The sequence below is a fragment of the Rhinopithecus roxellana genome, chromosome 5 (assembly GCF_007565055.1).
Source record: "Rhinopithecus roxellana isolate Shanxi Qingling chromosome 5, ASM756505v1, whole genome shotgun sequence".
Classification (NCBI taxonomy): domain Eukaryota; kingdom Metazoa; phylum Chordata; class Mammalia; order Primates; family Cercopithecidae; genus Rhinopithecus; species Rhinopithecus roxellana.
The window spans coordinates 158,329,814-158,356,676 of record NC_044553.1 but is presented as its reverse complement, the minus strand read 5'-3'; the positions used below and the strand labels follow the sequence as shown (position 1 = coordinate 158,356,676).

The 26,863-nt window shown below is 45.5% G+C and overlaps 1 protein-coding gene across 5 annotated transcripts in view; it reads right to left on the bottom strand.

Annotated features, from left to right (window-relative positions):
* The window catches only part of EML1 (EMAP like 1), a 211,863-nt gene that overhangs the window by 150,697 nt on the left and 34,303 nt on the right, over positions 1–26,863 (bottom strand). For 2 of the 5 annotated variants that reach the window (XM_030931466.1, XM_030931467.1), the window contains exon 1: positions 7,332–7,532. The exons of 2 other annotated variants lie outside the window; for them this stretch is intronic. In XM_030931466.1, coding sequence (XP_030787326.1) covers positions 7,332–7,398 — 67 coding nt within the window. In that variant the 5' untranslated portion in view covers positions 7,399–7,532. Of the gene's footprint in view, positions 1–7,331; positions 7,533–26,863 lie in introns of those variants that run through there. One more of the 5 variants, XM_030931468.1, reaches the window with a different exon arrangement.

The window sequence follows — 26,863 nt, the reverse complement described above, 5'->3', positions numbered from 1 at the left end:
TCAGCATTTTGAGAAGCCAAGGCAGGAGGATCTCTCGAGGGGAGTTCAAGACTAGCCTGAGCAACAAAGGAAGACTCTGTCTCTAAAAAAATTTTTTTAAATTTAGCCAGGTGTGGTGGCACACGCCTGTAGTCCCAGCTACTCGGGAGGCTGAGGTGTGAGGATCGCTAGAGTCCAAGGAGTCAGGGCTACAGTGAGCCATGATCACGCCACTACACTCCAACCTGGGCAACACAGTGAGACCCTGACTCTAAATAAAAAATAAATAATTAATTAAACTTAAAAAAAAAAAACAAAAAAACCAAGTCCTTTAAAGAAAGAAAAACTCTTCTGAAGAGCTATTTCTTAAAAAGTAAACCAAAGAGGGTATGCACTTGCTCCTGCTTACATCTAAGCACACCCCCAGTCCTGGGCCAGATTAAAATGAATGAGCAGCCTTCAGCAAAAATCTATGTGCCAAATGTCTAGTGAGAAAAACAGGAAGCCGGGGGTGAGGAGTGGTATCAATAATAATTATATAGCTTTTAGAGTTTACAGCACACTTTTGTCATTAGTAATGCTTCTGAAGGTGTTTAAAACATTTTGCTAATATTAGAAACCCTCTATTAATGAGCTAGATAAAATTATAAGGATGAATAGTTGTTCCTGAAAGAAATTTTTGTAAGTAGTACAAAATGCCACTGATTTTAAGTCCTTGGAGAGGACTGCCTTACTAGAGAGAGCAATGCTTTCGTGTTCCGTTTTCAATGTTATCCATGATTAAGGTTTTCACGCTACTAGTTTTATAGCATGAACAAGCTGTAACACTAGAAACAAAGATGTTATTTCTCCTCTCTTATCCAACCTCCACTCAACTAAAATGTTTTTTAAGAGAATATGTGAAAAGGTTTACACTATCTCAGAAATGGACAATAATCAATTAATGGCTACTTTTTAAGCATAGTTTTGTGATTTTTTCCCACCAAAACGCATGGGTTTCTTTACAATGTCATAAATGGTTGTGGTTTGGCTATAAAACAAGTTCCTTGCTGGGTGGAGCACCAAGTATACTAACTAGAAATTCTCGCTTAGCGTGGGTGCTTACTTTGCACTTTTCCATGAAAGCATTTTCCTCTGATTTTGCTATCACAGAATGCCTCAGTCAGTCTTCTGTCACTGCATGAGAATGCAAAAGAGGCCTGAAAATACTTCAGAGTGTTGAGTTTGGATAATTTTCTCACAGGTGTTCCTTTTAAATCCAACTATTTGTTTTATAACCATCGAGGTGCCAACTTGAAAATTCTGCCGCAATCATAGTTAAGAGAAAGTCATCGGTATTAGAGATGTCAAAAGATGTTTAAGATTATTAAATATTCTTAATTTCCAAAATATAAATGTTTAGAAATTAAAACAATGTTCCATTGCAAAACTAGAAAAAATAAACTTCAGTCACTCAAAAATTATAGCGATTAGTGATTTCAAAATACGACTGGGCAGGTCACATGGACTCGACCTGCCATAGTTACTAACAAGTAGCACCTGCAGGAGAAGAAGCCAGGCCAGATCTGGGACGTGGCAGATATGCTCTGGACAGGCCTTAGAGGGCATCTGATAATTCTCTCATGACACCTTCTAAGGCAAGAATGAAAAAGGCTATTAAGCCACAATCACAACCCTGTAAGGCAATGGTCAATTTTGATGTTACTGTAATGCTAAAATATCTTAATGAGTACTGGGATTATTTATAGCATTACAACACAGATTATAATGGTGTTGTAATCTGAGAGGGCTCTGCCTGTTGGAGGAAACTCCCCCTTAAAAAAAAAGTAATTAAATTTAAGAAAAGATTTAGCCATGGTACATGTAAAGTAGACAAGAATTTGACTTGAAAATCAGTAAGAGGTAATAATGTGATGTGACAAGCAACGGAGCCTATCTAACCTTAAGCTGCATTATTAGAAGTATAGGCCAGGCACAGTGGCTCATGCCTATAATCCTAGCACTTTGGGAGGCTGAGGAGGGTAGATCACCTGAGGTCATAAGTTCAAGACCAGCCTGGTCAAAATGGTGAAACCCCATTTCTACTAAAAATACAAAAATTAGCCAGGACCTGGTGACACACACCGGTAATTCCAGCTACTCTGGAGGCTGAGGCAGGAGATTTGAACCCAGGGGGCAGAGGTTTCAGTGAGCCAAGATCACACCACTGCACTCCAGCCTGGGCAACAGAGTGAGACTCTGTCTCAAAAAAAAAAAAAGTATAGACTTTGGAATAAGGGAGGTGACGTATCCTATTCTAATCTTCTCTGTGTAGCAACCACCATGCCTGGAATACCACATTCAGTTGTATCAAGTTAAGAAAGGAATATAGACAAAAGGAAACAGGTGTAGATGAGGCAACCAGGATGATTAAATTTAAATTACATCTTAAGAGCTAGATGATGTGAGAAAGAACTATAATGATTGTCTTCAAACATGTGAGGACCTAATATATGTCCAAGATACTAAACCTATTCTCTATGGACCCAAGGGACAGAACTTCGGCTGAATTTTCACTGCTTGTAGGACCTGACAGTCTGAACTGTCCAGACAAAAAATGGATTGCCTGGAGAGGTATTTACTTTCTAGTCTCTTGAAAATGCTCATGCATGGGTTGAACAGCCTTTCTAGCTTTGAACAGCCTCTCCAGCTTCCCCCACAGGGCAGAGATTTCAAGCTGGAGGGTTGGGGGCAGGAGAGGAGGGCCAAAGCACCACCCTCTCCCCACTCCCTTTCAGCTATGGCAGCTCTGTATCTATCTGCTTTACCGTTGGGTTCCTGGGTAACCTTTACTTTGAAGAAACAGCTCAAAGGCTTAAGAAAGTAAACCATGAGATGAGATTACCTGTCAGATCCGTTCAGGCACTGAGATTCTTTTTTTTCTTTTTTGAGACGGAGTCTCACTCTGTCGCCCAGGCTGGAGTGCAGTGACACCATCTTGGCTCATTGCAAGCTCCGCCTCCTGGGTTCATGCCATTCTCCTGCCTCAGCCTCCTGAGTAGCTGGGATTACAGGCTCCCACCACCACGCCCAGCTAATTTTTTTTTTGTATTTTTAGTAAAGACAGGGTTTCACCGTGTTAGCCAGGCTGGTCTCAATCTCCTGACCTTGTGATCTGCTTGCCTTGGCCTCCCAAAGTGCTGTGATTACAGGCGTGAGCCACCGCGCCCAGCTGCACTGAGATTCTTATAACCTATGGCAACCACATGCAGTTGTGCACTGACTCGTTTTGGTAAGCTGTGATTGATCAAAGGATCCAAAGGATTCACGGAAATGTATGAGCAACATTTTGTTACTTGCTCCCACTTCTTTCCCTCTTTCATCCATTTCCTTAATTACTTAGTCTTTGATCAGAAAGGTATAATAAAAAGAGCTTGATATTTAGGTTTCAAAAAGTTCAGACTGGTTCCTAAAAATGTTAAGCCCAGAGTTACCATATGACCTAGCAATTCCGCTCCCTAGATATCTGCCCAAGAGAAATGAAAACACAGCTCCACACAAAAATGTGCATGTAAGTGCCCATAGTAGCATTATTGATAAGAGTCAAAAAGTGGAAATAACTCAACCCATCAACAAGTAAACAGATTTAAACAGTGTGGTATCTCTCCACAGTGGAATTTAATTTGGCCATAAAAAAGGAATGGCAACATGCTAAGTGAAAGAAGCCAGGAACAAAAGACCAAACATTGTATAATTCCATTTATATAAAATGTCCAGAATCTATAAAGACAGAAAGTAGATTAATGGTTGCTAGGGGTGAGGGCAATGGGGGAACATGGAATGACTGCTAGTAGGTATTAGGGTTTCTTCTGGAGTGATGAAAAGATTCTAAAATCAGTGAGTGGTAACAACTGCACAATTCTGTGAATATATTACATGCACTTAATGGTACAGTTTAAAAACACATTTTTATGGTATGTAAATATTTCAATAAAGCTATTACTAACACACACACACACATACACACACACACACACAGATTCAGACTGGTATCCAAGCCCTTACTAGTTCTGTGGCCTGATAAAGTTGCCAAATCTCTTTAAGCCTACATTTCCCCAGGCAGAAAGGAAGGCTGGTAACACCACCTACCTCAAAATGAAGCCTTGAAGAAAATATGGAGTATTTCCCAAATCATAAATTGTCCTATAAAGGATAGCTACTGTTCACTTTTCGAAACACTTCAGGGTTTTTTGTTTTTGTTTTTGTTTTTCAGCATTAAAAGAAGTTTGTGAGCTGGGTGTGGTAGCATGCACCTGTACTCCCAGTTACTCGACAGGCTGAGGTAGGACTGCTTGAGCCCCAGGAGTTTGAGGTTGCAGGGAGCTGTGATCATGCCACTGCACTCCAACCCGGGTCACAGAGTGAGGTCTGGCTCAAAGAAAAAAAAAAAAGCTTGTGATTTCTAGCTCACTTTACAGATTTCAAATACTCTGAAGAAAACAATGCACACATTTTCTGCTTAAATGAGAAAGACAGTTCCTGAAAGATGAGGATGAGCCTTTTCAAGAGGCTAGATACTGCCTAACTTTGCATTTAATATCCATTACAAATTATGAGGAGAGACGCCAAGAAAAAAGCATAAAAGAAGACAGAAATTTCATTCATAAGAACAAACTTTTCTCTTTCTTCCTTCTCATTTATACATTAGCATCTCTCTCTCTCTCTCTCTCTCTTCAAGACAGGGTCTCACTTTGTCACCCAGGCTATAGTACAGTGGCACAATCATAGCTCACTGCAGCTTCAAACTCCTGGGCTCAAGCAGCCCTCCCATCTCAGTCTCCTGAGTAGCTAGGATTACAGGTTCAAGCCACCAGGCCCAGCCAACTTTTAAAAATTTTTTGTAGAGAGGGGGTCTTGCTATGTTGCCCAGGCTGCTCTCAAACTCCTGGCTGCAAGTAATCCTCCCGCCTCAACTTCCCACATCTTGATCTTGTCTTTATTTGGCCAGAAGGAAGTTAACTATGACAGTCATCCAAATAATATGTATGAATTATATTTTCTAAAGCGATAGCCATGATTTTTTAGTTTCTATCACTACTAACAGCATGACGCATACTCAACATATGAAAATGTATGATTCAAACATCATGCTGCTGCCTTGCCATTGTAATCTACGTCTCTCATTTAAAAAAAATTGTTTGCCAATGTAGCTAATGAAATATCCAAATGTTTAATTTAGTTCCTAGTGAAATGGCATTTCTGTGATCCATCGCTTTAATTGAATCATCATAGTAATTAGCTGACTTGTATTCATTTATATTTTCACTTAATGAAAGCCTCTTAAAATGCTTCACATCAAAACATCTGTTGCCTAAGATATCACCAGTTAACATTCACTTCTGCCCCATAGGCCACGCTTGCTTTAAACTTTATTCATTAGACAACCTAAAAAATATAACAAATATAGAGCCGAGAACTTTTTGAGAAAAGTAATTCAATACTTATAAAGTGATCTTATTGTTTGATTCTAGTTAAGATGGCTTTTCTTTAAACCACTACCTCTACAAAATATAAGAACTGCTTTTTACTTCCTTCTGGTCATCACCACGAGTAAAATATCATGTCAATATCTCCAGGCTGGCAATTAAAAGGAAAATGCAGAAAACCAAAACATTCATGCATAGATGTGTAGGTCAACTTCACGACTCAACTGCTATTTAGGAACAGTATGACCAGGCCCCCAAACAACTGCTCCAATAAAAATACCTAGGCTCATTTTCGTATCGCAAACCAAGCTGTCAATAATATGCCCACAGATTAAATTTGTAAGACCTGATGTCTCAAAGTCATTTAATACAAATTTCAGCCACATACCTTTCCAACTAGCATAGGGAGAATTCTACCATAAGCGCATAGCAGTTTATACTTACTTTTTAGATCAAAAATAACAATTCAAATATGATTGATTATAAATCAATTAAAGAACCTATTCAAAATGTTAATTGAGGAATCTAACCTACTAGAGAGCAAAACCGTTCCCATGACTCTATACTATAAAGTATCCCAGGGACCACCAGCGTACCAAATACATTCTACCTGCCCTCAACACCTTCTGAGCCTCAAAAACACAGGTGTTCTGCTCTTGGAAACTGGCGTTAAATTCAGAGAGAGAGTAAAAACTTTCTTTAATTCCACTGAAGAGGGAATTGCTAAGTTCATGAAGACCCACAAATGGTTCAGATGTAAAGTATAAGCTGCAAAAGCTATCAGAGTATACATTCTACCATGAACAAGATGATAAATTTCACCAGCGATAAAAATACCACTACAGAGGATGAATCAACACACTCTCCACTCTTTACTGCTACAGTGACAAACAGGTGTCAAATAACAAGAAAACTTTCCCTAAATCACAATACAATAGCAAAATAAATTGCTCCAGTTGCCAAAGGGTCTAGAATTCAAAATTATTCCGACTGCACTTAAGCAAATTCTATCAAATACACATTTTTTCCCCATTAACAAACTTTTAGGGCCCTTTGACGGAGCAATAAATCCAACATGTTAAAAAAAAAAAGTGTGGTTAACTTTTGTGCGTGAATTATCACACATCATGTTCTGATAAAATATTCAGTGTGCTGTGAAAATCTTTTTCAACCCTGCCAGTGAGACTGAAATCTTTCAAGCATGTAGGATTTCATATTTTTAAAAAGATGCCATATTGGTGGATATGAATGTTTCCTTCCCGTAAAATTGCAAAAACAAAAAGAAAAGAAAAAAATAATAATTATTCCATAAACAAAATAAGAAGCAACACTGAGGCCAGGTCCACTTTGGCTTTCCATTTAAAAAGCTCTAGATTGTATGAAATTGTGATGATTTCATTAAAGTAGACCTGAATGGGTTCTGGGGGTCCAAACACTGCGTGCATCCTCGCAGGAGGGTTTTGTTATTAAGGGATTTGTTTCCCGAGTTCTTCATCCAGTCATTTCCAAACCGATGTGAGTTGGGAAGCAAAAAAGCAACACGTTTCCCGGGAACGCGAATGCTGCCCGGGCCTCCCCGCCGCCCTGTGCCCCACGCGCCTCCGCCTGGGCGCGCTCCGCGGGTGTTGTAGCCGGCGGGGTCCGCGCGCCAGTGCCGGGAGCCGGGACGGCGGCGGGAGCCCGGGACGGCCCAGAGCGAGGCGCGGCCCCGCGGCTCCAGCACAATGCGCCGGCGGCGGGAACGGGGACCGCGCGCCCCTCCGTAACAACTTTGCGCGGCCTCGCCCGCGGCCGCCGGGCCTCGGCCCCTCGGCTTGGTCGCCGCCGTCGCCGTCGCCCGCCGCCAGCCGCCCGCCGCCGCCCCGGCCCCGCGCGGCCGCCCCTCACCGTTGCAGAACTGGAGCAGCGAGGACGTGTCGTACAGGCTGCTGTAGCTGGAGAAGCCGTCCTCCATGCTGAGGCCGCCGGGCCGCGCCCGCTCCCCGGCCCGGCCGCGCCGCCGCCGCTCACCACACACTGAGTCGAGCCCGACCGCGACCGGCGCTGGCGCTGGGGCCGGCCCTGCTGTGGCTGCTGCTGCTGCCGGTTACCATGGCAACCCCGGGCCCGCCGCCGCCGCCGCCGCCGCCGCCGCAGCCGCGCTAGCCCAGCGCCCGCTCCGCCCGCGAGGGGGCGGCCTCGGCGGCTGCGGGGCCCGGGCCGGGAGGGGGACGTGGCGGGGCGGGGCCGGGCCGAGCCTCCCGCGCCTGCGGCCTCTTCCCCAGCGGGGAGCGCTGCCCGGGCGGCCTGGGTGCTGCAGGGCCTCCTCTGCCGCCCGCCGTCCGCTTGGCCAGGCCCCGCCTCCGCGCACGGGGGCCCAGGGGCTGCAGGGCGCGGCGGCGGTCCTTGAGGGGTCGCGGGGACAAAGACCCAGCCCAGGAGAGAGCGGGCGTGCGGGAGCCCGAAGTAACCTCCGCCGCGGACGCCCAAGCCCACCCGCTCCCAACGCACTGTTCCCGCGCTCGCGGGCAGCTCCACGACCAAACATGGACAACGCGCCCGCGCATTTCGGCCGTTTCTACTCCGCGGCTCACTGTGGGCCACATCCTGCCTGCGTGCCCTTCTGTCCACACGTTTTTCCGCGGCAGCAAGGCCCTGCCGCAGTGAGAATTAGCACGGGACTGGCAAGTCCGCTCGAACCTTCGCTCACACTGGGACAGAGAGGCCATCCTGGCACCAGGCTGAAAGTCCGCAGTGTTGAGGACTGGACGCAGCTAAAACATCGCTCTGTGGTTTCCGTACAATCAGCCCCTGGGATACAGATCTGTCACATTACAGGCTTGTTAACTTGCTACAGGACTAAGGAAATCAGTATTTATTCTACATCAGAAAGAGACCAAGAGTTAGGAGAAAATAGCGCAGTAGGAGAAACACACAGATCCATGAGTTTGTAACTTTTCCAGCCCATATACATATAAATGCTGTTAATGGTTCGCATTTTATACCCATGGAGTAAAGTAAGTAAAATGCGCCAAATAACAAGCAGGGAAGCAAGAAATTAGAATACATAAAATGGATGATCTAACCCAAGAATGGGCTTGGTCCCAAAGAGACTGCAGAACGTTTACACTTCCTGTTGCATCATAGTCATAATTCAGTTCCATGCCAAAAATCTGAAATTGTAGGTACTAATTTGTGCAGGTTGAATACAGTGGGTGAAATAAGAACTGAATAAGTTAGAATTAGGAAAGCTCGTAGGCCTTACTTGGGCTCAGAGGCCTGTCCTTCCAGAAGCCCGGCTTGGACATCAGTAGATGGCAGGTGAGGGACAGAACTTTGTCATTCTGTGTGCGGCACCGTTAGCACATGGGTTAGTAAGGACTGGTGCTACACGCTGTAGGCAGAGGGAGAAGTTTAAGACCTTATCCCTGTCCTGGCAGGATTGTTAATTGGGAAGATGCATTGTGGGTGGAGGCTGAAGGGCCACAGGTGCTGCGGGTTTGACTGTGACTTGGTGGATGGAGGACAGTGGGCAGGACTGTGCTAATGAGGAAAGAAGGAAAGGTACCTGCAGACATTGTGCAGACAAGTGGGAAATAAGACTGGACTGAGGGCAAGGGGCCAGGTAAGAGAGGCCCCAAGAGCTGCAGAGAAGCCTGAACCAGACCTGCTGGGAGATGGAGGGATGCTTGGAGGGTTCATGCAGGCAGGCCACTGATGAGAGCTGTGTTAGGGAGCTGGGTCTGCCTGCTGACTGGGCTGCAGGGGCCACGGCCTGTGGCTGGAACAGCCCAGGATGTCTGCAGTGCTCCAGAAATGAGGCACCAAGGGCGGGCCAGAGGGAAGTTGCTATAGGACCATACAACTGGAAAGACAGGAAGGTCAAGCGAGGACAGCACAACCTCCAATTAGAAGTGCCCTGTAGCAACTAGAGAGAAAGAATTGAGATTTGGGAGTTGTCAGCAAAGGGGTTGTAAATGAAGTCTCTAAAGAAGAGAATGGAAAATCGGACAAGGGCTGGGGCACAGCCTCAACAAAGGAGAGAGAAGGACATTCCGAAGAAAGGAACGACGGTTAGAGGCAGGAGAATCAGCAGAGGACATTGTCTCTCTAAGCTAAGAGCACAGAGAGCTTCCAGTGGGCATTTGCATAGGGTTCTCTGCAGGAAGGGTCAAGGAGGATGAAGCTGGGGTAAAGCTCTCCTGTCTGGTGGCAGAGGGTTCCCAGGTGACCTGGAGCGCCCTGGCGATGCAATAGGTTGCTGGATATCAAAGGGAGAGGGCATGTACATGCATGTTAGAACACTTTGGCAGGGAGGCTGAGCCCTGGGCTTATGCCTATAATACTAGCATTTTGGGAGGCCAAGGTGGGCGGATTGCCTGAGTTCAGGGGTTCAAGACCAGCCTGGGCAACGTGAGAAACCCTGTCTCTACAAAAAATTAGCCGGACATGGTGGTGTGCACCTATGGTCCCAGCTATTTGGGAAGCTGAGGTGGGAGAATCACCTGAGCTCAGGAGGTAGAGGTTGCAGTGAGCCAAGATCATTCCACTGCACTCCAGCCTAGATGACAGAGTAAGACCCTGTCACAAAAAAAAAAGAAAGAAAAAGAAAAAAAGAAAACTTTGGCAGGGAAAGGAAATGGGGGGAGGGACCAAAGATAGTTGGCAGAGGGCCAGGTAAAGTGTCCCCTTGCTCCCGCATGGCACAGGTAGGTACTCTGCCTCTCTAAGGTGAGAGGTAGGTGTTATGGAGAAGGGGCTTTCAAAGGGTGAAACTTAACACCCAGATGCCCATTTCATCGTCCTCATTTCCCATCTTTCCTCTGTCTACTACAGTGTTCATGCTCTCTCTACTCCACTTTGCAGTTTTATACTTTAGGATATGTTGGATGATTGGCATTTCTGAACTTGAAAAGGAAGTAGTAATCATGAATAATTAGAAGATGGCTTTCTCTGAAGCCGAATGTGGTGGTGCGTGCCTGTAGTCCTAGTTATTTGGGAGGCTGAGGTGGGAGGATCACTTGGGCCCAGGAGGGTGAGGCTGCAGTGAGCTGTGATTGCATCGCTGCCCTCCATACAGTGCAGCTGGGGCAATGCTCAACTCCAGCCTGGGCAATAGAGTGAGACCCCATCTCAAAAAGAAAAAAAGAATTAGCATTACTTATGTTTAATGTTATAATATTTGGTGGTCAGATTTAGACATAGGAAAGGAGACATATATTTAAAACTTCAGCTGCCAAATTGAGCTGGAGATTTTCTTAGAAGATATTATTTCCACTAGAGTAAAGTTACAAATAAGACAATTAAGAACTCAGTCCACTTTCTTTTGAGATGATAAAGATTGTCGTTACTCTCTTAACCTAGAGTATTAAACAGCTATGTTTTTCCCACAATGGTAAAATCTTACTCTAAAAAAAAGCTAAATTTAGAATAATTGCAATGATACGCATGTTAAGTCAATTAGGTATAATCTACACAGCATTAAAAAAGATCTGTGGGGAAAGTTCAAGAAAAATCTCTGAAAACTAATAATGTGTGATGTTTTTGCCTAAACATTTTAACAGACTGATATTCCACGTCATTGTGAGATAATTTACAGCCTGAGCCCCAAAAATGTTGTCATTGTAATAAATGATGTGTACTCTCTAGGACAATATAACCACAGTGTTCAGTGGAATTAATAGCAGCATTTGTACAACGTGTGAAAAAGAGAAAGGAAAGTGAAAGCTCTGTAGCCTTTATTCATAGAAAGGCAATTTTTAAAAATCACCCAGAAATGTGCAGCCTTGTGCATCTATTGTTTAATCCAACACTCTTCCAAAAATAGTTACACAGTGCCAGGCCCTATGCTTGGGGCTGGGAATGTAGCACATAGAACACAGTGCCTTCCAAACTGCAGGTGGCCATGAAGTCAATTAAAGAGTCATAATTGGCAAGTTTTCAAATGAAATAGAGGCCAGGCATAGTGACTTATGCCTGTAATTCCAGCACTTTGGGAAGCCGAGGCAGATGGATCACCTGAGGTCAGGAGTTCGAAACCAGCTGGCCAACATGGTAAAACCCCGTCTCTACTAAAAATATAAAAATCAGACAGGCATGATGGTGGGCACTTGTAGTCCCAGCTACTCAGGAGGCTGAGGCATGAGAGTCACTTGAACTCAGGAGGTGGAGGTTGCAATAAGCCGAGATCATGCCACTGCACTCTATTCTGGACAATGGAACGAGATGCTGTCTCAAAAAAAATAAAAAGAAAGAAAGAAATAGCAAATTCCACTTCTGGATACTCAGAGGAGTTGAAAGCAGGGACTTGGACAGATATTTGCACACCCATGTTCATAGCAGCATTATTCACAATAGCCAAGAGGTGGGAGCAACCTGAGTATCTACCGATGGATGAATGGTTAAACAAAATGTAGTCCATCCATAGGGTGGAACCTTATTTCATCCTAAAAAGGAAGGGAATTGTGATACATGCTATCAGAATGTATCAAGACACTATGCAGCATGAAATAAACCAGTCCCCAAAAGCACAAATATTCTATGACTCCACTTACGTGAAGTGCCTAGGGTTTTCAAATTCACAGAGACAGAAAGTGGAACAGTGATTGCCAGAGGCTGGGGAGAGGGAGGAATAGGAAGTGAGGCTTAATGGGTGCAGAGTTTCAGTTTGGAATGATGAAAAAGTTCTGCAGATGAATGGTGATGTTGGTAGAAGAACAATGTGAATATCCTCATGCTTTATAACTGTGCACTTAAAGATGGTTACAATGGTGACTTTTATGTCATGTGTGTACACACACACACACACACATATATCAGGGAGATATTTTATAGTCTCCATATGTTGCCCAGGCTGGAGTGCAGTGGCTATTCACAAGTGCTTTCAGAGCACACTAGAGCCTCCAGCTCCTGGGCTCAAAGGATCCTCCCTCCTCAGCCTCCCAAGCAGCTGAAACTACAGACACACACCACCATGCCTGGCTGTTGTGTATATTCTAACACAGTCTTTAACATGAAATGGAATAGACAATTTTGGAGTGCACTGAGCGTAGTAAGAACGAGTATTTGTGCTGGGAACATTGGTCTTTACTTAAAAGGTACCTACGTGTGCTGAGTTGCGATATATAATACAAGGCATTTCTTATTGTGGGTCACGGTCACAATCTAAGAGACATTTGGACATATAATAATTGTACAGATAAACGTATAAATACAAATTATAAGCGCCAAGGAACAAAGCTAGGTGGAAGGATTTCAAATTATTTCTGAGGCTCTGAACTGTACTAAGGAGGAAAAGAAGCTACCAGAACAGCCATGGACAGAACAAGGGGCGGCCACGTCAAGCAAGCTGTGGTAGGAGATTGGGAGGCCTGCTTGCATGGGACCTTGGAGAGCCTGTCAGGGGCTTCTGATTTTACTCTAAGAGCAGAGAAAAGTTGACCTTCAGTTAATATCATGGGTTTAATTGTGTCCTCCAAAAAATTCATCTGTTCAAGTCCTAACCGCCAGGACCTCAGAACGTGACCTTACTTAAAGATGGGACCTTTACAGATGTAATCAAGTTCAAATGAGGGCATTAGGCTGGGCCCGAATCCAATATGACTGGTGTCCTTATAAGAAGGGGAAATTTGGACAGAGATGCACACAGAGGGAAGGTAAAGTGAAGACATGGGGAGGAGGCATCCACCTATAAGCCAAGGAGAGGGGCCACAGAAGGATCCAGTCCTGCCCATAACTGGGTTTTAGACTTCTGACCTCCAGAACTGTGAGAAAAATAAATTCCTGTTGTTTCAGGCCTCCAGCTGGTGGCACATTCTTAAGGGAGTCTGAGCAGATCAATACACTTAATATAGAATCTCAGAGTCAATCCGGGTGTGGTGGCTCACGCCTGGAATCCCAGCACTTTGGGAGGCCGAGCCAGGCGGATCACCTGAGGTCAGGAGTTTGAGACCAGTCTGGCCAACATGGTGAAACCCCATCTCTACTAAAAATACAAAAATTAGACAGGCGTGGTGGTGGCATGGTGTCATGGTGGATGACAGGATGTCATCACAGCTACTCAAGAGGCTGAGGCAGGAGAATCGCTTGAACCCAGGAGGTAGAGGTTGCAGTGAGCCAAGATCGTGCCCACCACAATCCAGCCTGGGCAACAAGAGTAAGACTCTGTCTCAAAAAAAAAAAAAAAAAAAAAAAAAGAATCTCAAAGTCAAGAATTGGCTATTCCACAGATCACAGATGCAGCACCATTCACTACTCATATTAAAATATAAAATTTAGCTTCTCATGATAAAATTGTTACTCTACAAAATGAGAGGTAATCACTGATTCTAACAACCATAAGGGAACATTCAACTCTGTGGTCTCCAACCCATTTGCTGATGCAGCTGTCGTTTCTACAGCATCCCTGACAAATGGTCACTCTGCCCCTTTCAGTTCTGAAGCACTCCAATTATTAAAAAGATTGTTGTTTATTTTCATCCTAAATTGCCCTTGCCAAAGCATTCTTCACCAATCCTACTTTTGTCTGGTCAATTTCATCTCTCTCTGACCTGGTTCTGGCTTCTATCTCCTCTGGAACGTTGCAACAGTAGCCTGTGTCCTGGTTTACCCAGCCCTGCTTCATTACTCCAGGGTTAACTTACCCAAAGAGACGCTAACTGATGTCCTCTCATTCTCTGCTGCCTACCATATTAAGTGCAAACATCTTGGCGTGAACTTCAAGTCTGTCTGCGTTGCTGCTGCAAATGCCATCTTTGGCATTCAACACACCCCTGCCCCACTGTGCTCTCCGAAAACTCCACTTCACAACTCTCAGACGTGCCATGCACTTGAAGGCTTTGAACCTTGGCCAGTGCTGTGCCCTAGTCCTGAGTGCCCACCTCCCCTGCCTGCCAGGATAGGAGCTGCGCCATCAGCAGGGCCTCTACAGTCATGAGTACATCTGCCCTTGTGCCAGTCTGCTTTGCCTTGTGGGAACTTGTGTACAAGTCTGTCTCTCCTGGGAGATTGTATGCCCCTAATGCCCGTCATGCTTGACACAATGTTGAACGTAGTTGGCAGTGAGTAAATGCTGAGTGAACAAATGAACACTGGACAAAAGTGGTTGCCCATGACACATGATAGGCTTTCAAATGCCTGGAAGAGAACCCACATCTTCTCCAGGGTAACATTCTCCATTTCTTCCCTGTCCATCATGTGACATTGTTTCTAGACCCCTTGTCTGGAGAGATGTCCATCCCACCCAACCAGATCCTTTTATCCTGAATCCTGAAGATTCAGGTACTCAGAAAAGCATACAGTAACCTCAGAGCACTCCGACCTGGGTGGCATTTCCCTTTGGTAACTTGAATATTATAATTCTATTGATGCAACTGAAGCGTGTATTGATTTTTTTTTTTTTTTTTTTTGAGCAGCCAGGATGTGGACTATAGGCTCCATGTTGAACTTGCGGTCAATTATAAACCTATCAGTCTTCTAAAAATGAACTGCTATTTTGTACTGAGCTAATTGATATTTTAAAAATCAAATGACAAGATTTATCTTTACCCTTGTTAAATGCCATTTTGTTGGCTTCTGTCCATCATTTTAGCCAACCAAAATCTTGTAAACTCTTAAATCTGGCATTGTCATAGAAGTGAATGTGCCATAATGCACCCTTCAATGTCTCCTTCATCCTTATAATTGATCATCAGGTTAGCAGTGCGGGAGGGGTGCAGAGTCCTGTGTATGGCACTGGATGCCTGCCCAGCCACATCTCTATTGATCTGTTTCTCAGTGCTTTGGAAATACCTGTCTAACTAAAAATGAAATCACCCCAACCGTTCGTTCACCCAGCCTATTTTCTTCTTCTTTGTCCATAGGATTTTGTGAAGGAGCTTCGCCATTGCTTTGTAAATTTGGTCTGGTAACACAGAAAAAGAGGGAACGAGGTTGGTTTGGCTCTCAGGCGCCACTTTTCCTTCCAAGTGTTTACACACTAGCTCTTCAAAGATCTGTGAAAATTCTTGCTCAGAACCAATATTAATATCAAATGTATCATCTGTATTTTCCAGAATCCAACTTTTTCTGCTTTTTGGAAACTTATGACCTTTTTTCCCTTCCCAGTTTTCTGCGACTCCCATCTGGCAAAATTAGAGCTGGCTTGCTGAGGCCTGGAGAATGTATTCACGGTAACCGAACAGTCTCTTGCCATCTCTTGCCTTTCTTAGGCTCTTGGCAATTTCTCCCCAGGGATGTTTCTTCTATCCCTTCCAGTGTTAAGATTATTCTCCTGATTAGAGAAAAAGGAGGCTGGACGCAGTGGTTCACGCCTGTAATCCCAGCACTTTGGGCGGCCAAGGCAGGTGGATCACCTGAGGTCATGAGTTCGAGACCAGCCTGGCCAACATGGTGAAACCCCGTCTTTACTAAAGATAAAAAATTAACCAGTCATGGTGGCATGTGCTTGTAATCCTAGCTACTGGGGAGACTGAGGCAGGAGAATTGCTTGAACCTGGGAGGGGCACTCTAGCCTGGACAACGAGAGTGAAACTCCATTTGAAAAAAAAAAAAAAAGAAAAGAAAAAGAAAAAAAGAAAAAGCCTGCAGAGCGAAGTCCTAACCATGCAGACTGGCTTTCGGGGTCCTTCATGGCTCCCCTAGTTCTTCCGGTTCTTTGGCCCCTGTCAATCCCTCTGCTTTTCATTCCCCAAACACCCCACAATTGTCTGCCCCTGGGGCTTTGGTTGTGAGATTCCTGCTGTTGGGAATGTCCTTCCGCTCAGTCTGTGAGCTCCCTGGCCATGACCCTGGCTGGGAGCCTCACACAGGGATGCATCTCTACAGCTTATCTTATGAAGGCGAGACATTGTCAGCCTGACAAAGCCAGCTCCTTGTTTTCCCTTGTGTCGTCGGGCCTGGATGGGCTGGGATGGGGGAGAGGCACTGGCCGAGAAACAGCGCTATGTGATAAAGACGGCCTTATCAAGGGCCTCTCCAGCTTCGTTATCCTATTACACAATGTCAACACTGCAGAATCATGAACTTCAGACCCTTCCACAGATAATCTGTTAATAGTTCAAATGGATATGACAACTCTATTATCTAAGAAACCCAGTAGGCTATTTACCCAAAAGTGTTCCTAATGATTGGACTCTATCAAAAGAATTTACATATTTTGAAGTCTCTGAAGTGGGAAATTAAAAGCAATATTTGCTTGGCTAATTATTTTTAAAATGTCCTTGCAGGCCAGGCACAGTGGCTTACACCTGTTATCCCAGCACCTGAGGAGGCCAAGGTGGGCAGGTAGGTCCCTTGAACCCAGGAGTTTGAGACCAGCCTGGGCAACATGTTGAAAACTTGTCTCTATACAAAACACGAAAATTAGCCGAGCATGGTAGCATGTGCCTGTGGTCCCAGCTCCTCAGGGGGCTGAAAGGTGGGAAGATTGCTTGAGCCTGAGAGATCAAGGCTACAGTGAGCCGTGATCACGCCCCTGCACTCCAGCCTGGCCGACAAAGCAAGACCCTGTCCCAAAAAAAAGAAAAAGTACTTGCATTTAGGAAACCTGATGTTGTAATTGTCTCTAATTCCTACAATGGTGCAGACACCACAGTAGATTACACATGAATTTCCAACTGTAGCATCTCCACCAATCAATGGGATTTCCAGGGTATTTTGTTCATTCACTCCATCGTGTTGCCTGTAAGGTTTTATGGCAATTCCTGGCATGCCACAGGCTAACCACAGAGCAAATAAGCTAATATTAGAGCAACCACTCATCCCAGAGGGCCTGGGACAGCCGGGTTTAGGCCTTTGTCCTGGGTGCTCATTAACAGTACTCCTCTGAGGCCAGAAACAGTGGCTCATGCCTATAATCCCAGCACTTTGGGAGGCTGAGGAGGGCAGATCACGAGGTCAGGAGATCGAGACCATCCTGCCAACGTGGTGAAACCGCTTCTTTACTAGAAACACAAATATTAGCCTGGCGTGGAGGCACACACCTGTTGTCCCAGCTACTCAGGAGGCTGAGGCAGGAGAATCACTTGAACCCAGGAGGTGGAGGTTGCAGTGAGCCGAGATCACGCCACTGCACTCCAGCCTGGGTGACAGAGCAACTCTGTCTAAAAAAAAAAAAAAAAAAAAAAAAATTATCCCTTTAACTCAGGAAAGTATTCTGGTTTGGATGATAAATTGTATGGCCATCCTAGTTAATAAAGATTTAGAATCTTTCCAAAGTGTGCATTGAAAGAAGATTATCTAGATTGATACAGGTTATGCTTCAAATGCTATCATAAGCTGCCTTACAATATCAAAGTTACAAGAAATAAAAAGAAATGGCCAGAAACCTGGATTTGTATCAGGAAAGTCCAGGAAAAGGCCCACTACTGAGGCTTGCCTGGTCCCCCCCATCATCTCCTTCATAGGCTTTTCCATCCTGGTGTTCTAGAGATGCTGCACTTCTTCCTAATTAATGGGGGGTCCAGGAACTCTTGCACATATTTTTGCCATGGTCCCAGGACTCCAGCTGCACCAGAGAGTCGGGCAAAGGTCCTCAGTGTCCTTCTGGAAGTCGACTCGATAAGAAGTTGCTCCCCTACCTCCCTCACAGGCTTGGTCACCGGTTCTTCGTCACAGACAGTTGCTGAGAACTGACCCTGGGCTCACACATTTCACCACACTGAGTGCCCCTGTTGTGCCAGGAACAGGAGACACAATGGGGAACAGTGCACCATCCCATGCCCAAGGGTCTCACAGCCCAGAGGGGAGCAAACACGCTGTAGGTTACACTCACACAGGCCCCCAGTCACCATCAGGTGCTGGCTTCAGTCCCTGCTGCAAGCCTAGCTGGTACTGCCTGCACCTTGCATGTAAGGAAACTCCCTAGGACCAGAGGGGCAGGGGCCTGGCCTGAGGTCACGACGTTGGTAAATGGTAGAGCTGGGATTTAAATCCAGGCCTGTCAGGCCCAAGCCCTCACTTTTCTGCTTTGAGCAGCCACCTCTTCAACAGAAGATGCAATAAGAGAGCTGGTGGGGGTGGAGGGCTTGGGGAAGGAAGGCGTGGGGAAGGGCAGATTCTACCCAAGCATGCAAGCTGACACCCTGGCTGGGGACAGGTGGGATAACGGTTCCCTACGATATGGTGGGGCCGCAGGCCTCCTGCTGTGGGTGCAGACCCAGGTTTAGCTGTGCTTGCCCCACAAGGCATATTTGGAAAGTGTTTGTTGCTTGGGTTTGGGACCAATAGACACATGGGAATTACTGAACCCCCAGGGGCAGTGGCGAACTGAGGAGTCCAGAAGTCAAAAGCAGGGGAGCATACCTCCAGCCTTAATGGGTCTGGAAGATGAGAGGTATGGAGAGGAGGCAGGAAAGAGGCTAGAAATGCATACTCAGTATGTCTGGAAACTGATGAGACACCCAGCTCTGTTAACATCAAAGAGGGGACAGGGAGCTCAAACTGAAAGCATCTGGCCCCATTGCAGCAAGCCTGGGACTCCACACTAATGGGCTGGGCTTAGTCTATGGGCAATGGGAGCCCCTTGGAAGCCACAGAATTAGGACTGTGCTTCAGGAAGACTGATGGGCAGTGCACATACCTGGGCCAGGGGACACGAGGCATGAAGACAAACTAGTGGGACCTGTTCCAGGTGAGGTGATATGAGCCTGGGTTGGGCTGGCAGCCATCCTCCCAGTCACGGGGTGGGGAGCTGGCCCGCCAGACCACACCGCTGATGCAGAAGAAGCCAAGGGAGGATCTGGGGTCTAGAGGGCAGGAGTGGCAGGCAGTGTGGGAATCAGGAAGTGAGTGCAGGGGGAGGGCACGCCCTTAGCAGTGAGGATGCCACGCAGCATGGGAGGCACCCCCCATGAGCAAGGGCAGGGCCTTAGGGCTAGAACTGGCTAGGAAACAGGTGGTGGGGGAGGAGAAAGGCACTGGGAAACCCACCTGAGGGGGTGGTGTCAGGAGGGGAAGAGCCAAGCACGCTAGATGGGAGGAGGAAAGAATTAGAAGCTGGGGACGAGTGAAGGAGAAGGGAGGCAGCCAGTGGAACAGGCATCCAGAGGACTGAGCTGGACCCAAGCAGTATACGGGGGCGGGGGCGGGTGTCCTTGGAAAGAAGGAGAGATGCTTCATCACCCGGGAGAGGAAGGTTAAAGGATGAGGTAGATGAAATGCCATAGGAAATGTGAGGCTTCAACCATTCATTCTACAAGCACAGGTGTTGCTTAACGACAGGATACGTCCTAAGAACTATGCTGTTACGTAATTTCATTGTTGTGCGAGCATCGTAGAGTTCACTTACACAAGCCTAGATGGTACAGCCCACTACACACTTAGGCTACATGGTACAGCCCATTGCTCCTAGGGTGCAAACCTGCATGACAGGTTGCTGTACTGAATATCATAGGCAACTATAATACAATGGTAAGTATTTGTGAATGTAAACATCTCTAAACAAATAAAAGGTATACTAAAAATACAGTGTCATAACCTTATGGGACCACCATCATACGTGCAGTCCATCACTGACCCACTCATCATGATGCGGCACATGACCACTTCTTGGCAACATAAGCATTCTTGTTAACAGGAAGCTCTATCAGCGCCTTTCCAGGGAAAGGTGGTGGCTGGAGTATTGAGTTTGCCTCGGCTCCTCATACCCACAGGACAGAGAGGATGGAAGAGAAACAACCTCCATACTACTTCAAACTGGAAAATAGGAAAAGGGGGATACAGTCTCATCTGCCCCAGACAAGCTGAACTCAAAGGCAGCAAGCGTGGGCAGCCAAGGAGCAACTACTTCCCCCACAGAGAACCCCCAAAGGCTTAGGAATGGGCAGGACCAGGTACCTCTCACAGTAGGGGCACAAGAGGATGTGCTTAAGAAACTGCTGTGGACCGAACTGTGCTCCCTTCCAAATTCATACACTGAAAACCCAACCCCCAATGTGACTGTATTTAGAGATGAGTACTTTAGGAAGTAATTAAGGTTAAACGAGGTCTTAAGGGCGAGGCCCTGATCTGTTAGGATTGGTGACCTTATAAAAAGGGAGCGAGAGATATATATTTCTTGCTTTCTCTCTGCCATGTGAGGACACAGCAAGAAGGTGGCAGTCTGCAAGCCAGGAAGAGAGGCCTCACCAGGAACCAACCATGCTGGCACCCTGACTAGACTTCAAGCCTCCAGAATACTGAGGAATACATTTCTGTTGTTTGAGCCACCCAGTCTACGGTCTATGGTATTTTGCTATGGCAGCCCAAGGTGACTAAGACAGAAGCAGATAGATTCCTCCCCAGTCTCCTGCCTTTTCCTGTGAAGATTGGAGTTTCAATCTGTTAAATAGGTGAACCAAGGGGTTCTCTACACAAAGGCATACCAGAGGGGAGGGGAAGCATCCTGAAGATGGCAAATAAATGATAGCCTGATCTGAACGATGATACCTCACCCCAGCTCCTTTCCACCCTCAGCTCGCAGAAAATTGGCAGCCAGGGGTCTGCTGTCCAGGCAAGAGAGTGGAAGGACCTTTCTTAGGGAATATGACAAAGTCTTGTGGAAAGACCTAGAGGTTGGGCAGGTTGGGAAATAGAGTGAAGTTCGCCTGTTGACAGGTCTCGTCTGTAGACTCAGGGCTTGCAGGTAGCGTTTGAATGTCCCCCCTCTAAGATTTGAATGGAGAGCCAAGAATCTGAACATTTGATAAAACATAAAAGTCACAAAAAATGGTAGAATGAGGGGGTATGAGGAAACAGACAACACAGAGAACAGAAGGAAATAAAACTATTATTTATATCCTCATAGGTCAAAGTTATTGCATCCATGAAACAAGAATGCTATTTATAAAATTAGATGATAAAACGTCTTTGAAAATTAAAAATATGGCCATAGAAATACAATCCCCACAGCAATGTCTACTGATAGAGTTGAAGAAACCTCCCAGAAAAATAGAACAAAAAAGACAAAGCTACACAGAATATAGTAGGAAAAAAATGAGATATCATATTGGGAAGTTCAGCATCTGAATAACAAGTTTCAGGAAGAGAAAAATGAAGAAAATAGAGGAAGGGAAATCATCAAAGAAATAATTCAAGAAAATTTTCCAAAACAAAGAAACATGACACATGAATTTCTAGATTGAAAGAGCCTGAGTGCCCAGCACATTGGAGGAAAAACAAAACAAAACACCACCACTAAATGTTATTTATACTCACCAAATGTTATATCCATCAGATATTATATGCACCAAATGTTTTAGAACATTGAGGATAGGAAAACATTCAAAAAGCTTCCAGAGAGAAACAACAGTCTCAGACAAAGAATTAAGAATTAGAATGACATTGGAATTCTAAACAGTAATGATATGAGCTAGAAAACAACAGATAAATGCAAAGAATAAATTTTTGAGGGAAAAATTGCTTTAACCTATAATTAAAGACCCAGATGCACCATCAAATCATGTGTGCAAGTGGAATAAAGACATTTCTAGTCACACGAGGTCTCAGAAACTTAGCTCTTCTGTGCCTCCTTTCTCAGGAAGCTACTGCAGGATGTGCTCCACCAAAATGAGGAAGTTGCCAAGAAAAATTACATGGGATTCAGAAAACAAGGAATCAGCACAAGAGAGAGATAAAAGGAATCCCCAGGAAGTAGATGGACAGTAACAATCATGCTAACAGGCAGCCAGTCCAGACTGCAGTGGGAGAACAGAGGCTCTGGAGAAATGCCATCAAGAAGCTGAAATTAGAAGCTGTCAGAAAGAGATCTGCATATAAGGCAGAATAGTTGGGGATGACTTAGTGAATGATACATGGAAAATAGAAGACAGTAATTTACTACAGGAAAAATAAAAAAAATTTCTAAGAAAGGAAATTCAATCATACAGTATGGCTTAACTTTGAGTAGTGTTTCATAGTCATAGTAATATAAACACACACTGGCCAAATTTTAAAATTCTGACGTGACTATATTAGGAAGAGGAAGGGTATGTATTCACATGTGAGTATGGAGTAAGCGATGTGAGTGAGAACTAAATCTTCATCTTCCTGGCGGGACATTAGCAGATTAAAAAATGCCTGTCCCAGACCTTTTTAAATTGGTGCCTTTCAAATTGGTGGCTCATGCCTGTAATCCTAACACTTTATGAGGCTGAGGCAGTTGAGCCCAGGAGTTGAAGACCAGCTTTGGCAACATAGTGAGACCCTGTCTCTATAAAATAAAATAAAGAGGCAAAAATTAGCCAGGCATGGTGGTGTGTGCCTGTAGTCTCAGCTGCTCAGGAGGCTGAAGGGAGAGGATCACTGCAGCAAGCCTCAACCTGGGCAACAGAGCATGAGCCTGTTTCAAAACAAAAAACAAAACAAAACAAAACCCCCCACAAAAGTGCTTGGACTTGGACAATCAGGAAGTAGCAGTTTATGCATGTTATTTCAAGAAAGGTAAAGGCAGCAGGCGTGGTGGCTTATGCTTCTAATCCCAGCATTTTTGGAGGCCAAGGTGGGCAGATTGCCTGAGGTCAGGAGTTTGAGACAAGCCTGGCCAACGTGGTGAAACCTCGTCTCTACTAAAAATACAAAAATTAGCTGGGCATGGTGGCAGGCAGCTGTAATTCCAGCTACTAGGGAGGCTGAGGCAGGAGAATCGCTTGAATCTGGGATGCAGAAGTTGCAGTGAGCCAGGATCGTGCCACTGCACTGCAGCCTGGGCGACAGCGGAAGACTCCTCTCAAACAAACAAACAAAAACAAACAAACAAACAAAGAAAGGTGAAGGCATACCGAAAGGCAAGGATAACATATTTGGAAGTGGTAACTGCTTCCTGGAGGAGGGAAGAACACTAGGGGTGGTGTGGGAAATGAGGGGAGGGAACTGCAACTTCTTTGTCTTAAGCCTTGTAGAACTGTTTGATTTTTTTTTTTTTTTTTTCTGAGATGGAGATTTGCTTTGTCGCCCAGGCTAGAGTGCAGTGGTGCAATCTCAGCTCACTGCAATCTCCGCCTCCCAGGTTCAAGCAATTCTCCTGCCTCAGCCTCCTGAGTAGCTAGGATTACAGGCACATGCCACACGCCCGGCTAATTTTTGTATTTTTAGTAGAGACAGGGTTTCATCATGTTGGTCAGGCTGGTCTCGAACTCCTGATCTCGTGATCCACCCACCTCAGTCTCCCAAAGTGCTGGGATGACAAGCGTGAGCCACCGTGCCTGGCCTGTTTTTTTTTCTTTTTTTTCTTTTTTTTTTTGAGACGGAGTCCCGCTCTGTCCCCCGGGCTAGAGTGCAGTGGCCCGATCTCAGCTCACTGCAAGCTCCGTCTCCCGGGTTCACGCCATTCTCCTGCCTCAGCCTCCTGAGTAGCTGGGACTACAGGCGCCCGCCACCTCGCCCGGCTAGTTTTTTTGTATTTTTTTAGTAGAGACAGGGTTTCACTGTGTTAGCCAGGATGGTCTCGATCTCCTGACCTCGTGATCTGCCCGTCTTGGCCTCCCAAAGTGCTGGGATTACAGGCTTGAGCCACTGCGCCCGACCTTCTTTTTTTTTTTTTTTTTTTTGAGACGTAGTCTCGCTCTGTCACCCAGGCTGGAGTGTAGTGGTGCGATCTCAGCTCAGTGCAAGCTCTGGTCTCCCAGGTTCACGCCACTCTCCTGCCTCAGCCTCCCCAGTAGCTGGGACTACAGGCGCCCGCCACCACGCATGGCTAATTTTTAGTATTTTTAGTAGAGGTGGGGTTTCACTGTGTTAGCCAGGATGGTCTCAATCTCCTGACCTCGTGATCCACCTGCCTCAGCCTCCCAAATTGCGAGGATTACAGGCGTGAGCCATTGCGCCCGGCCTGTTTGATTTTTTTTAAGTACTTGCAGTCCATAACTGATAAATTTAAATTAAGCTTAAAATCATGTACATTTTAGTCTTTCTTCTTGAGCTCCCATTTATTGATGTGTTCTCAGTTTGTTCATTCATTCATTCACTCTACAAACATTTGCTGTGAGTCTTCTGTGGGTTGGCTGCTGGGACAGCTGAAGAGGAAATCTCAATTCCTGCTCAGACAGGACCTTTCCTTTTAATAAGAAAAACTTCAAGGAGGTTAAAGTTCTATTTGCCTTTTACTTTATTTTGTGTGGTAGCTGAGTTTCTGAAGAACTCTCAATTCTATGTTTGAAATCAGTTGAGGTCTTGGGACAACAGTGGTTGAAGCTCAGATTTAAAGTGTTCCTATGACAAATCCATCAGGAAAAAAACTCTGCACAATATATGAATATGTAATCTATGTCTTCTTATATTGGCCACTCTGGTGAGAAATCGATGTGGCTGTAAGAAAGGTAGCTGAAGAACAAACTTTCGGGAAGCATATCGCCATTTGAGAAGAGATCACACCACTGAACTCCAGCCTGGGTGAGAGAGAGATACTCTGTTTCTTCTCTTTTTTTTTTGAGACGGAGTCTCGCTCTGTTGCCCAGGCTGGAGTGCAATGGCCCGATCTTGGCTCACTGCAAGCTCCGCCTCCTGGGTTCAAGCCATTCTCCTGCCTCAGCCTCCCAAGTAGCTGGGACTACAGGCACCCGTCACCACGCCCGGCTAATTTTTTGTATTTTTAGTAGAGACGGGGTTTCACCATATTGGCCAGGCTGGTCTTGCGCTCCCAACCCCTCAGGTGATCCACCCAATTTGGCCTCCCAGAATGCTGGGATTATAGGCATGAGCCCCACGCCCAGCCAGTTTCACAGGTTTTGGTATTTCCTCCATTTATAACAAATATAATTGCTTCCTTTCAACTTCATCTGTAAGGGCTCTGAGGAGAATCTCTTCTATATATTTAATCTATGAATGGCTGTGTTACCTGCTAAGATTTCATTTTTTCTTGTGGGACATTTTATTGCACCATTTTAAAATAGCAGGAAAATATTCTTAAAAGATAGCCTTAGTTTTGAAAAATCATGTTTTAGTTGGAACAATATAAACATAAACTGTATCATGAAACTGTGCTGTGAAAATCCTCCTTCTCTAAATATTATTCTTTTTTTTTTGAGACAGAGTCTCGCTCTGCCGCCCAGGCTGGAGTGCTATGGCCGGATCTCAGCTCACTGCAAGCTCCGCCTCCCGGGTTCACGCCATTCTCCTGCCTCAGCCTCCCGAGTAGCTGGGACTACAGGCGCCCACCACCTCGCCCGGCTAGTTTTTTGTATTTTTTAGTAGAGACGGGGTTTCACCGTGTTAGCCGGGATGGTCTCGATCTCCTGACCTCGTGATCCGCCCGTCTCGGCCTCCCAAAGTGCTGGGATTACAGGCTTGAGCCACCGCGCCCGGCCTAAATATTATTCTTGTATCAAAACTATTAATGTTCTTATAATGGGTCCTGGATGAATCTACAAAATGTTTTATTCAAGGTCCTTGAAATGACTTTGAATTGCTCTCCCAATACTGTCATTACACAAAGGAGAGAAGAAGCTAATAAGTTGTATGCATGTCTTAGGCATGCCTTTCAAATTGGTGCAAAAATCATGTGCAGTAAAATACATATCATAGTCATGAAAACGCAGCTTCCACATGGCGGCTGGGCCAGTCTCTAAAACACAACTCTAACACAATCACTCTCCAGATCAAAAGCCCCTGGGTTCCCTGTTGCCCGGCATGAGGAGTAAGCCCAGCCCGTGGGCCTCCGTCATGGTGCCGGGTCAACCTTGCTAGCGTGGGATCTGTCACGTCCGTCCGTGCCTCAGCCTACTTGCCTGTGAAGTGAAGCACTTGCTGTACTCTGGGTCTGCCTCACTCTTTCCATCACACATCTTAAGTGTCCCTTCCCGCTGCTCCACATTTCCCAAGTCACCACCTCTCAAGTTCATCTCAAATGCCACTGTTCTGGGAGCTGGCTCTTCCCTCCCTGCCATATGCCCTATCTCCCTCCTCTGAACGCCTCAGTACCTAGTACTTGTCCAGGTCTGTGGCAGTCCTCTGTGGCCTTGCCTAGTTCACCTACTGAGCTCTGTACTCCCTGAGAACAAAGATCGGATCCCTCCTGGATGCTCTGTAATTAGGAAACAGATTTGACTTGAAGACATAGCCTTATGCCTATTTCAAGGCTCCTGTAACTTTTCAAGAAGGCTGTGATGCTCTGCCTCTGTGTCCTGGGCAGTGCGCCAGCAAACTCATTCCTAATTACATAACAGTATTCAAATGCGTGTCAGTATGAAAAGAGGAATCAGCTCTATTTTGTATCTTTTTTTTTTAAACAGAAAAGCTTTTTTCTGATCACTGGACTACTTTCCATTTTAAGCTAATTAGTAAATTGCATTTTTGGCTCTTTAACTGGCTAGGTTAAATTTAGCTCATCTTTTCCCTTAAAGTCAAGCTGTCAGTGGGTTTTGCAATTAAAATTTCCACTCTCAACTTTCATTCTCATTCAAGAGGATGCTGGCAAGCCACCCCCTCCTTCTGCCCTTCCTTCCTTAAGCTTCTCCCCTACTCAAGGC